Here is a 12,699-nt window from a genome sequence, read left to right as displayed (position 1 = left end):
TCACCTGTAGCAGCACAGAAAAACAACCTGGAGGAGAGCGATACACTGGAAGTTGATTAATTAACATTGCAGAGAAGAGCCGCTCCAGCCTTTTCAGCGTCATCTCAGGTTTGTGGCATGACTAGAACAAAATATTTTTTTTGTCTTTCCTGTAGCGCCATCTGTTGGAAGAAGCATGTCTTCAGTCTAGAACGGCTATGTTATATTTTGTCCTCTAGATGTCAGTCGTGCTATGCAACACAAAGCCGATACTGAAGGAGAAACTTCATTGACACATGGGCAAGTCTAATGTCACCGTAGCCTAGATGTAGCGAAACAGCCATGCTTCCGCATTTTTTCCCTACTTGACTAACCTGTCAGATCAATAGCAATGGTGTGCCGTCTCTTTCACTTCCACTCTTGTCATACTTCCTTGTTCCTATGTCATTTCTAAATCCGATAAGAAGCGTGTAGCCTAACTGAACAGTATTTTTCAACAACAAAAAAACATGAAGGATGGTGTCGGTGACCAAACGCCTGTAGCGCGTAAAGAGGCTTTCGACAATTACCTAAATTACTATGATCAGATATGGAGTAAGGGTGGCCTGCAACTATGCCAAGAGAAACAGGTTACCGTGGGAGCTAGACGATTTTTGCTGTTAGAGACAGACCCCGGAGAAAGATTTTCTAATTTTGACTTTTACCTTACTGCATCCGAATGCGTAAAATCCGGCTTTAAAGATTGTCAGACATTCTTCAGTACGCTCATCAAAGCCACAGAGGTGTTGGAGATGTTCTGTGTAAATCTGTTTCTTTACCCATGGAAGAAGGAAATCAAGATGCTCAAGGTAAAAAATATAATTGGCATGGTATTCATAGTTCGATTTCGACAATTAGCTCTAGGCTGCTTTTATCTTGCGCAATGCACCCAAGCAAATGGGGTGCGGAGGAGTTGTCTAGACTCAGGCTAGGATAGCCTAATGCACATGTACACATTATTATCAGAGTAAGAAATAGAGGGATAATATATGACTATGGTTTTACATTGAATCGCCATCTCTAATCAGATGCCACATATTCAAATGTGAAGCTGTCATATCAGGAAGTGAAAGTAAACTGTATAGGCTAAATTATTTGCCAGGCTTGTGAAATGTCAAAAAGTGAAGCATGAGTTGAAACGGGAGAGGATTAAAAGTACAGATGTTCTCTATACTGTAGTGATCATTTTCTTAAGTTTCATTAAGTTGTTGTTGTGATAATTAAAACTTCTCCCCCACTCAGACTTTCACTGGCCCCTTTGTCTACTGCATCCAGCCGGTCCTGACAAAGAGTGCCACGAAAAGTATCCTTGAAACAATAGGGTATCATCTGGAGACTGACACAGAGTACCGACTCACAGACAACGCAGACCCTGAAACATCCATGAAGATGGGTTTTGAGCTTTTCCTGGCCCGAACAGAGTGTGAGTACCTGTTGGAGCTCATGGGTCAGCAGTCACAGCCTGAGTGTCTGGAGATTCTACAGAGGAGAGCTGCACCACTACATAACACCCAGAGGGCTGCCGAGGAGACAGCAAAGGACACTGAAACAGAGCCCTTACAAATGCAAAAACAAGAGGCGAATGAAGATAAGGGTCTATCTAATGGTTGTTCCCTGGTAGACCCAGGACCGGTGGAGACAGATGAGCCAGACTTAACTGAGGAGAACCGGGTCACTGCTAGCACACCAGGCCGGCAACAGGATGATGGACAGATAACCCTCAACCTGGAGGTTCAGTCCATTGAGACGACACACTCTCCAGGAATCAGACCACCCAGGGCATTCTTGAACGATGACAGGTCTATCCTGGAGATGCAGCAGAATTACCCAGACCTTGCCATAAGGCAGAAGCCAATATTCAGTAAGCCACTGGGTGGACCTCCTGTAGTGCGGAGGCGACTTATCAAAGAGAACACACCTGAGGAAGGTTGCAGTCCAGCCAATTTAGCTGGCAGTGATGTAAGTGGTCTCCAGTTCATCTCCTTTCACACCACAGCAGCACCAAAACCCCATCTTACAGAAGCAGTCCCAAAACTCCAGCCTCCAGAAGATAAGGCCTACAAGACTACTGCCACGATCCATGGACCAACTCCTCCACAGGTAGAAGTGACCAGAGAGGGTCAGGAGGCAGATGATGCAGACGAGCTGAGCAAGCTGGCTGAGAGGATTGGCCAACTGCATGTCCATGAGCATAAGGTGGAGGAGAACCTGAAATACCCTGTAGAAGAGACAGCACTGCCGCATGCCAGTTGCCATGATGGGTCCCCTCACCAGGATTCTGCAGGGTACCAGAGCCAGCCTCTAATGTGCCATCCCTCTCTGGTGCCGGTCTGTAACATCCCAGGCTGTAGCAGCAGTGAACTAGCAGACAGTCCCCACAAACACATTCCTGGTAGGGACACCATCAAAGAGCCACCTCACTCCATCTATGTCCCAACCAACCACCTGGACCCCCCAGTGCTGGACCCTACTGCTGCTGACCACCAGCCCTCCGCAGGCCCTCAGCACCAGGACATGGAGGGCCCCATCCCTCAGCCCTCAGAGGACGAGCTGCTTCAGACATATGTCATGGTGGACGAGCCTTAGAGGAAGTAAGGTCATGATTGAATGCTGGTGCTCCTGGACCATCAGAACACACAGAGAGAAATTGATTGACATGCCTGTTCAGGTCTAAAACATTACTTGCCACTGTTGTTTTGGTCTGGGGCGATTCAATCAGTGGACGCTGCTGATGGGAGAACGGCTCATAATAATGGCTGTAACGGAGCAAATGGAATGGCATCAAACCATGTTTGATGTATTTGATACCATTCCACTCTTTCTGCTCCAGCCATTACCACGAGCCCGTCCTCCCCAATTAAGTTGCAACCAACCTCCTGTGGATTCAATGTATGAAGGTGACAGAAATAATTACTTCCTTGAATTGAATTCCTCTTCAGTATTTTCTGGTCTTTGCTTTGTACTCTTTCTCAGGAGATAGACTTTTAATACAATGTTAATTATGCTTGACCTAATTTATGAGGTGGAGGTAATATTTCCACTGTGTCCTTTTTACAGTGACAGTGCCTTACTGAAATTAATTCTATGCCAATCCTGCACTTACTTTCCTTGCTCATTGTCATTGGGACTACTGAATGCTTTGTAATGTTTATGAAAATGTACATCCAATTGTATTCAGAATGTTATGACTTTTTTAACAAAAATAAAAAATGTGAAAACTTTCGTGGTCTTCAGAAGTTCAAATGGATCATACAAAATAGACTGTTACACTAACTTTAATCGGCAATATAGCATACATTAACATATGTTATTATACAAAATCCCTTTTAAGCATTTATTAAAACAATCTCAGCGAAAGAGTACAAGATTTAGCACAATAACTGTTGGTCCTGTTCACAACTAAGTGCAATTCCATCCTGACATGTTCCTCTATATATTAGCAGTAAATAAAATAAGAACAAAACACATAGCTATGTTAGTCAGCAGCCCTCTAAAATATATGCTTTGCATTACAGAGGTGATACCGCTATGACCCAGCAGTTGTAAAATGGAGGTATTATTTTAGGGCTGACACCACGTGACCAACATTAAGAAACCAACAATGCATCATGTTCCCGTATAGAGATAATCCGTCATGGTCAGTGAAGTCAAGGATCGGCAGGATAGTCAGTTTTACGAGGGTATGTTTGGCGGCATGAGTGAAAGAGGCTTTGTTGCGAAATAGGAAGCCGATCTAGATTTACTTTTGGATTGGAGATGCTTAAAGTGAGTCTGGAAGGAGAGTTTACAGTCTAACCAGACACCTAGGTATTTGTAGTTGTCCACATATTCTAAGTCAGAACCGTCCAGAGTAGTGATGCTAGTCAGGTGGGAGGGTGCGGGCAGCAATCGGTTGAAGAGCACTTAGTTTTACTAGCATTTAAAAGCAGTTGGAGGCCACAGAAGGAGTGTTGTATGCCGTTGAAGCTCGTTTGGAGGTTTGTTAGCAGTGTCCAAAGGTCCAGATGTATACAGAATGGTGTCGTCTGCGTAGAGGTGGATCAGAGAATCACCAGCAGCAAGAGCAACATCATTGATATATACAGAGAAAAGAGTCATCCAGAGAACTGAGCCCTGTGGCACCCCGATAGAGCTGCCAGAGGTCCGGACAACAGGCCCTCCAATTTGACACACTGAACTCTGTCTGAGAAGTAGTTGGTGAACCAGGCGAGGCAGTCATTTGAGAAGCCAAGGCTATTGAGTCTGCAGATAAGAATGCGATGATTGACAGAGTCGAAAGCCTTGGCCAGGTCAATGAAGACGGCTGCACAGTACTGTCTTTTATCGATGGCGGTTATGATATCGTTTAGGACCTTGAGCGTGGCTGAGGTGCACCCATGACCAGCTCGGAAACCAGATTGCATAGAGGAGAAAGTACGATGGAATTCAAAATGGTCGGTGATCTGTTTGTTAACTTGGCTTTCGAAGATTTAAAAAAAGGCAGGGCAGGATGGATATAGGTCTATAACAGTTTGGGTCTAAGGGGTCTCCCCCTTTGAAGAGGGGGATTGACCGCGGCAGCGTTCCAATCTTTGGAGATCTCAGACGATACGAAAGAGAGGTTGAACAGGCTAGTAATAGGGGTTGCAACAATTTTGGCGGATAATTTTAGAAAGAGAGGGTCCAGATTGTCTAGCCCAGCTGATTTGTAGGGATCCAGCTTTTGCAGCTCTTTTAGAACATCAACTGCTTGGATTTGGGTGAAGGAGAAGTGTGGGGGGGTTTGGACAAGATGCTGCATGGGGTGCTGAGGTGTTGGCCGGGGTAGTGGTAGCCAGGTGGAAAGCATGGCCAGCCGTAGAAAAATGCTTATTGAAATGATCGATTATCATAGATTTATCGGTGGTGACAGTGTTTCCTATCCTCAGTGCAGTGGGCAGCTGGGAGGAGGTGCTCTTATTCTCATGGTGCCACTTGCTTAGTGGTGTTGCAGACTCTGGGACTCTTTCAGAACAGGTGTATATATACTGAGACCATGTGACACTTAGATTGTACACAGGTGGACTTTAACTAATTATGTGACTTCTGAAGGTAATTGATTGCATCAGATCTTATTTAGGGACTTCATAGCAAAAAGGGTGAATAATGTTTTGAAGCAAGTTATTTTTTTCATTTCACTTCACCAATTTGGACTATTTTATGTAATTCAATTACATGAAATCCAAATAAAATGAATTTAAATTACATGTTGTAATGCAACAAAATTCAAAGAATGCCAAGGGGGATGAATACTTTTGCAAGGCACTGTAAGGTCCCACAGTTGACAGTGCATATCTGAGCAAAAACCAAGCCATGAGGTCGAAGGAATTGTCCGTAGAGCTCCGAGACAGGATTGTGTCGAGGCACAGAACTGGGGAAGGGTACCAAAACATTTCTGCAGCATTGAAGGTCCCCAAGAACACAGTGGCCTACATCATTCTTAAATGGAAGAAGTTTGGAACCACAAAGACTCTTCCTAGAGCTGGCCGCCCAGCCAAACTGAGCAATCGGGGGAGAAGGGTCTTGGTCTGAGAGGTGATCAAGAATCCGGTCGTTGCTCTGACAGAGCTCTAGATTCCTTCTGTGGAGATGGTTGTCCTTCTGGAAGGTTCTGCCATCTCTGCAGCACTCCACCAATCAGTCCTTTATGGTAGAGTGACGAGACGGAAGCCACTCTTCAGTAAAAAGCACATGACAGCCCACTTGGAGTTTGCCAAAAAGCACCTAAAGACTCTCAGACCATGATAAACAAGAGTTTCTGGTCTGATGAAACCAAGGTTGAACTCTTTGGCCTGAATGCCAAACGTCACGTCTGGAGGAAACCTGGCACCATTCCTACGGTGAAGCATGGTGGTGGCAGAATTATGCTGTGGGGATGTTTTTTAGAGGCAGGGATTGGGAGACTAGTCAGGATCGAGGGAAAGATGAACGAAGCAATGTACAGAGAGATCCTTCATGAAAACCTGCTTCAGAGCGCTCAGGACCTCAGACCGGAGTGAAGGTTCGCCTTCCAACAGGACAACGGCCCTAAGCACACAGCCAAGACAACACAGGAGTGGCTTCAGGGACAAGTCTTTGAATGTCCTTTAGTGGCCCAGCCAGAGCCCGGATTTGAACCCGATCAAACATCTCTGGAGACCTGAAAATAGCTGTGCAGCAACACTTCCCATCCAATATGACAGAGCTTGAGAGGATCTGCAGAGAAGAATGGGAGGAACTCCCCAAATACAGGTGTGCCAAGCTTGTAGCGTCATACCCAAGAAAACTCAAGGCTGTAATCGCAGCCAACGGTGCTTCAACAAAGTTCAATTAGCAAACATTTCTAAAAACCCGTTTTTGCTTTGTCATTATGGGGTATTGTGAGTCGATTGATGAGGGGAATTTTTTTTAAATCAATTTTAGAATAAGGCTGTAACCTAACAAAATGTGGAAAAAGTCTAGGGGTCTGAATACTTTTCAAAGGCACTGTACTTCAGTCACACATTTCTCCCTGATAAAATCTTCTCTCTGTTCTCCTCAAACTGGTGGATCATCTTCTGCAGGTCATCGTCTGCCGAAATGACCTGAAAATATAGAAATACAAATACACTGAATATACCAAACATTATGAACACTTTCCTAATATTGAGTTGCACCCCTCCCCCTTTGCCCTCAGAACAGACTCAATTCGTCGGAGCATGGAGTCTTCAAAGTGTCGAAGGCATTCCACATGGATGCTGGCCCATGTTGACTCCAATGCTTCCCACAATTGTGTCAAGTTGGCTGGATGTCCTTTGGGTGGTGGACCATTCTTGATACACACGGGAAACTGTTGAGCGTGAAAAACCCGGCAGCGTTGCAGTTCTTGACACAAACAGGTGCACCTTGCACCTACTACCATACCCCATTCAAAGGCACTTAAATATTTTGTCCTGCCCATTCACCCTCAATGGCACACATACACAATCCATCTCTCAATTCTCAAGGCTTAAAAATCCTTCTTTAACCTGTCTCCTCCCCTTCATCTACACTGATTGAAGTAGATTTAACAGGTGACATCAATAAGAGATCAGAACTTTCATCTGGTTTTGTATACTCCGTGTATATATCATTAAATGTTGTGAAACTGCCTTTACAGATTATAGTAATGTGATACAAAAACAGAGCTGTGTTTAACAATCACTTACCTGCATGCCTGCCTTTCTATTGAACAATTGACTATTTCCCAACAATGAAAAACAAGGAATCCTTGACATAGATGACCAATACTCTGGTGCTTATCACAGGAGACACTAGAACATATAAACAATGTTCCTCATTTAATTGACCACTGTCCTCCAAACGCATGCCTGAAAATGATTGATCACTCACAAGGACTGGAGCAGGAATATTGAAGGACGTCTTCTTTATCAGCCAGTCTTCATACAGCTGATGGATTGCCTCTAAATATTCCTTTAAAAAAAAAAGTGAGAAAGCTAGTGGGACGAGAGAGTAGGGCAAGAGACGAGTCTTACAACTCCTCTGAAGTGAGACCAAGAACAGCATTGAGAGTTTGTCATTCTTCTACCCCTCACCAAAGGAATGATCTTCTCCTCCTCCCTGCACCTCTCTTTCAGCCTCTCATGGCAGATCTGTGGAGAGGACTGGAGGTAAACTGAAACAGAGGAGGAACTAAGTGAACAAGGTTCTACCAAGGACCCAACATCATCAGAATGAAGTTGAAAGCTTGTGTTTCTGCACAGCTTACCGATAAGATCCACAGGAATGGCAATGTTCTGTGTGATCCACTCAAACCACTCACTAAGAACAGCAAAGTCCACCTCGGGCATCTTCCCACTGCAGAGAGCAAAATATTGTGAAGTACATAAAATGAACTAGATTGGGCACAAATGAAAACCAGCTATAAAGTGGTGTGAAATATACCATGTGTATTACCTTCTGTAAAGATTTTCCACAAAGATGTACTTGGCACCGTAGATGGACCTTTCCATCATTCTAATTGGGGCTGACTGGAATCAACAAAACACAAAACAGACCATGTTAATTATGCAATGTAAAATACAAGTCGTTGTACTTGGTGAAAGAGAAATCTGTACTATTGATAGAACACATGCAACTGTAGTGAACCAGTAGGATATCAGTGCAAACTGTTCTGTGCAATGTTTTAGAGTACCTACTGTTGTTGAGAGGTGTTGGTCCAGCATGGTTAGCTGAATATAGGTCTGTAGAGTGATGCCCCATCGAGTAGGGTCCTGGTACATTAACCCCTGCAGGATGGGAGTAGATCTAACATCAGCATACAATATGTCATTATCAAAATGAACCATCTTGTATAGAATGGTCACGTACCAGGGGGTTGTGACCTCGAACATTCCTCCATTTGGAAACTGGCTCAGTCAGCACCTGAGAATTCATAACTAAAATTGTGATTTCATTTTACACACAGTGCAGCACAAGGATGAAAGGAAAATGAAGGAATGCAAAATGTTGAACAGGCTTGATGAATGTTTGTTTTTTTACCTCAATGTTACTGGTTTTGCTGAAATACTCTAGGCATGTTGTCTTCCCACTAGCAATATTCCCCTCTATACAGATCTAAAGAAAAATAAAAAGATACGTGTTGACTTCACCCTCAGGTATATAGGCTTCAAATGTCTTAGTTTCAAGGATTTAAAAATGACAGTGTACCAAGTACATACCACTAACTTATTCTTCTCCCCATTCCGCACCAGCTTTCCTTGGGAGGAGTAAGACTGCATTGTGAGATATCCTGACTTCTTGGTTTCAGCTTAAGTCAGTACCTATGGTCAAGCCAAACAGATAAGGATGTTAATATGGGTGATGTAAGCAGGGCGATAGATTTCTGCCCTGGTTTGGTTAGAGAAAATTGATGAGCAAGTAGCCTCACTGAGAGTAGTGGTAGATAATAGCAGTGCTCATGGATGAGTCTGACAGGAATGGCCATGTCTAATTAGCATTTATTTTACATTTGCATCAAATTTAAATTCTTTACAGAATTTATTGGTGGTAGCTATAGTGAGCTCAAAATATAAAAGTGTATTGTTTCTAAACATTGTCTGTCACATTATATTAGAAAATTGGCCATTCAAATTGTAACAGTATGAGCAGGCCTATGTTGTTGATATATTCTGTTGTTCTGATGCAACATTGTAACTCACATCATTTGTAACATGACATTGTAACATTAGTCTACAGGGTGTTTCATTGTTTCACTCTGTGCCCGAAACAATGTTTCAGACCAGCGAATAAATCAACCTTGTGCAAGGGCACCTACTTGAGACGTGCTGTGTATTGTTGCTATGGCCTCTCGTCTGGCAGAGCTCACCGCGCGTATCACCAAAGACTTTGCAGGGAATAGCCACAAATCGCGCTGACATCACAGCAGTGTGAGAATATAGCCGTGTAGCAGATCTCCACAAATTGTTAATACAAATAGATGTAAAGGAAATCTCGCATACTTATCGTAAACACACAGCGCTCGACCGTGAATTGGCACTCCAGTTCCGTGTGTCAAATAACCTCTTCCTGGTTCATGATATGGAGATGTAGTTTTTTTTCTATTGGTTGAAGCGCTTTATTTGTTCTGAGACCTGCATTCCCTCCACCAACTGCCATCACCATTGAGGGCAAAAAAAGATAGAAACTGATCCTCTTTCAGTGAGGGACTCGTGTATAGGTAACTACTGTTACCGTTATTTATGCCTGACTGTCAGTACAGCAAAGATGAGGATCATTAAAATATATAGGGCTGCTCATAACGTTTTTACCCCTCTATGTCTGTAGGCCTATATGAGAAAGTCAATCAAATATTTTCTGATTGTAATATTCTATAGAGATTGATTGACATTTTTAGATCATGGTTAGTTTGTTTAGTGGCATGCAAGCAGTATGATAAGGCCTAGTGTGTTTAGCAGTGATGGGTGTTAAAACACTGCAACGGACTGTCATTTCCTGCAACTGAAAGGAAATTGCTTGTTCAGGAAACACAGACTCTGAGCTGGTTCTTTTGAAACTTAACAGGACAGGCGACTGTTCCAAAACAACCAGTAACATCCCTTCATTACCCATGGAGGTTGATACTGCTTTTCTCAGATCCTTGAGGGGTGTTCTTAAATTAGCAGAAATGGTGAGACATTTTTCATACTTTGATAAACCACTGGGTTTTGGAAAGACTTATCACCACAGATAAAGCCATATATCTGGCGTAAACTTGATTTAAAAAAAAAACAGCAACAATGTATTGCACAGTATTGTTACAGGATATTACAATTGCTTACTCTTACAGAGAGATTATATTGATTTACATTATTTCCTAAATATGTTGTCTATGAGAAAGCAGAAGTAGAAGTGAATGCCAGAGCTGTAGTTCCTGTGAACTGTACAAATGTTAAACCTTGTAGTTGATGGTGACGTTAAACAAGATATTGCATGCCCTCTAGTGGACATTACATTTTAATCAATGAAAACGACCATCATGTTCACAGCTTTTGGTGTGAAACAACCATTTCAATTTGTAGGATTAGACTATTCTTAAATATCTTTGAATGGAAACAATCAATTAGCATTTCCTATAATTTCCTAATTGCCAATGCTCTCTGTTTCAGGGGACTATGTTTGTAGCATTTGTGTGTTTTGCTGTAGCATCCAGGCCCAAATACATTGCAGCTACATGCATGGAGTTTGTGATCACATTCTCCCTGCTTCTGCTGTACACACTGAAGTTGAACAAGAAGCTGACTCTGTTCTTCTGGCCTCTCGTTGTAAGGAACCTATTCAATTACAGTACATTGTTGTAGGTCTTTTACATTGATTAACTGCTGTGAAAATGACAGGCAGTCAAGCTTTCTGACTAACTTCCATTGTCTTTTCTTCTTCAGGATTTGTTCAACTCATTGTTCGCAGCAGTCTTCATACTTATCCTGAGTCTGATAGCAGTGTCGACTTACACGGTGACAGGGACCCTGGCTGGAGGGGTGAGATAAAAACACATGTATTCCTTGTTGACCTTCTAATTTGGGGGCCTTATAGAACTGGGTTTCTGGGTGAAGCCTCATCTTACACACCATCCTGTCAATAAGGAACTGCCCGAAGGCATTACAATCCTTATGAACATTTCCACTAACATGAATATATACTGTAATCTCACATTTGGCACCCAGTACAACGAATGAATGAACTATTACAAAAATGTCAGCTATAATTCTATCTTGTAGCCTATATCTGATATTAACACTAAGTCTTGTATATTTTCCCTATCCAGATAGTGGGTTTCGTAGCAACAGGCCTGTGGTGTGTGGATGGTTGCATGCTTTTCAAGAGGGTCACATTCAATCAACCAAGAACAGCAGCAACTGGCACTGTGAAGTGAAGACACCACAATTGTCTCTTCACATGCTCACTCTCAGAGTTCCTCTGTCCAGTGTCTGTGTTCTTTCACCCATCTTAATCTTTTTTTGTGCACCGGGGCCTCCCACTCCTCTTTCTACTCTGGTTAGAGCCTGTTTGCACTGTTCTGTGAAGGAAGTAGTACACATCTTCAGTTTCTTGGAAATTTCTCGCATGGAATAGCCTTCATTTCTCAGAACAAGAATAGACTGACGAGTTTCAGAAGAAAGTTATTTGTTTCTGGCCATTTTGAGCCTGTAATCGAACCCACAAATGCTGATGCTCCAGATACTCAACTAGTCTAAAGAAGGCCAGTTTTATTGCTTCTTTAATCAGGACAACAGTTTTCAGCTGTGCTAACATAATTGCAAAAGGGTTTTCTAATGAGCAATTAGCCTTTTCAAATGATAAACTAACACAACGTGCCATTGGAACACAGGAGTGATGGTTGCTGATAATGGGCCTCTGTATGTCTATGTAGATATTCCATTAAAAATCAGCTGTTTCCAGCTACAATAGTCATTTACAACATTAACAATGTCTACACTGTATTTCTGATCAATTTGATGTTATTTTAATGGACAAAAAATGTGCTTTTCTTTCAAAAACAAGGACATTTTTAAGTGACCCCAAACTTCTGAACTGTAGTGTATGTGTAGGTTTAAAGGGGCAATCAGCATTTGAAACAATAACAAAGCTTGGCCCTGGCCCATTTTGGTAAAAACCTGAAGGATATGGGGCTGGAGAAATGTAACCACTCTGAAATTCATAGACAGAGCTATGTATGCAAGGACTGACCATCAATGATATCAACATTGCAGTTTTAACCATGTTTCGAGGCTATATAGTGTTTGTTTACACTTAATTTGTTTACAATTATTGGAGTAAAACAAGCTTATATTTTGGGTTCTGATGGGGTACGGCAGTAGAACTAAGCTCATGAGGCATTCATATATGAGTACATATATCATTCATTTCTAAATCCCCGAAATTGATGTATCAACTGCAGATTGCCCATTTGTTTGTATAGCCTAATCAATGCAACAACACAATTATCATGTATAAAAATAAATACACCTTTGAAACCTAGGCCTGTATAATTTTTGAAACAATGTCAGATTACATGTAGGGCGAGTCCATTTCTACCTTATTCTTAAGTAATGTTTCTATTGCATTTTGAGCTGTTATGACGTTCCCATAAAGTTGGACCATAGGCCTATAAGGTTAAAACAGATTATTTATAAAACTCGAGGGATACATCACAACAATTTTAACAAA

General features: G+C 42.3%; 3 protein-coding genes across 4 annotated transcripts; 2 read left to right on the top strand and 1 right to left on the bottom strand.

Annotated features, from left to right (window-relative positions):
• Nucleotides 1-407: 407 nt before the first annotated feature.
• Nucleotides 408-3,240, top strand: spat2 (Spermatogenesis-associated protein 2). The gene is given in 2 exon segments (NM_001140371.1): nucleotides 408-827; nucleotides 1,261-3,240. Coding segments are annotated over 2 exon segments (1,683 nt in total). The 5' UTR covers nucleotides 408-488; the 3' UTR covers nucleotides 2,605-3,240.
• A 3,133-nt stretch (nucleotides 3,241-6,373) lies between these two features.
• tk2 (thymidine kinase 2) lies at nucleotides 6,374-9,655 on the bottom strand. 2 transcript variants are annotated; one of them, XM_014126488.2, is made up of 10 exons: nucleotides 9,495-9,655; nucleotides 8,715-8,816; nucleotides 8,536-8,610; nucleotides 8,365-8,418; nucleotides 8,193-8,282; nucleotides 7,951-8,024; nucleotides 7,763-7,851; nucleotides 7,590-7,669; nucleotides 7,387-7,467; nucleotides 6,374-6,599 (listed from the first exon to the last, which is right to left on the bottom strand). In XM_014126488.2, exons 2-10 carry the CDS (start codon nucleotides 8,772-8,774, stop codon nucleotides 6,513-6,515), a joined length of 690 nt encoding a protein of 229 aa, XP_013981963.1. In that variant the 5' UTR covers nucleotides 8,775-8,816; nucleotides 9,495-9,655; the 3' UTR covers nucleotides 6,374-6,512. The 2 variants fall into 2 exon arrangements, with proteins under 2 accessions (XP_013981963.1, XP_013981961.1); XM_014126486.2 differs by having other exon boundaries at nucleotides 9,311-9,594.
• A 32-nt stretch (nucleotides 9,656-9,687) lies between these two features.
• On the top strand, nucleotides 9,688-12,510 carry LOC106561985 (chemokine-like factor). The gene is made up of 5 exons (XM_014126491.2): nucleotides 9,688-9,712; nucleotides 10,057-10,162; nucleotides 10,641-10,796; nucleotides 10,914-11,009; nucleotides 11,297-12,510. Exons 2-5 carry the CDS (start codon nucleotides 10,103-10,105, stop codon nucleotides 11,402-11,404), a joined length of 420 nt encoding a protein of 139 aa, XP_013981966.1. The 5' UTR covers nucleotides 9,688-9,712; nucleotides 10,057-10,102; the 3' UTR covers nucleotides 11,405-12,510.
• Nucleotides 12,511-12,699: the final 189 nt, after the last annotated feature.

Source organism: Salmo salar, chromosome ssa11 (assembly GCF_905237065.1).
Source record: "Salmo salar chromosome ssa11, Ssal_v3.1, whole genome shotgun sequence".
NCBI lineage: Eukaryota > Metazoa > Chordata > Actinopteri > Salmoniformes > Salmonidae > Salmo > Salmo salar.
The sequence above is the reverse complement of the archived record's forward strand: the minus strand, read 5'-3'. Positions and strand labels throughout refer to the sequence as shown.

Bases quoted from the DNA above. Each gene is read 5' to 3' on its own strand.
- tk2 (XM_014126488.2), bottom strand. From the start codon at position 8,774: ATGCAGTCTTACTCCTCCCAAGGAAAGCTGGTGCGGAATGGGGAGAAG. The intron at 7,670-7,762 runs GTAAGCTGTGCA...CCTCTGTTTCAG, and splicing joins CATTCCTGTGGATCTTATCG to TTTACCTCCAGTCCTCTCCA. The intron at 6,600-7,386 runs GTGAGTGATCAA...CTATATTTTCAG, and splicing joins ATATTCCTGCTCCAGTCCTT to GTCATTTCGGCAGACGATGA.
- LOC106561985 (XM_014126491.2), top strand. From the start codon at position 10,103: ATGGAGGTTGATACTGCTTTTCTCAGATCCTTGAGGGGTGTTCTTAAA. The intron at 10,797-10,913 runs GTAAGGAACCTA...TTTCTTCTTCAG, and splicing joins TGTTCTTCTGGCCTCTCGTT to GATTTGTTCAACTCATTGTT. The intron at 11,010-11,296 runs GTGAGATAAAAA...TTCCCTATCCAG, and splicing joins CAGGGACCCTGGCTGGAGGG to ATAGTGGGTTTCGTAGCAAC.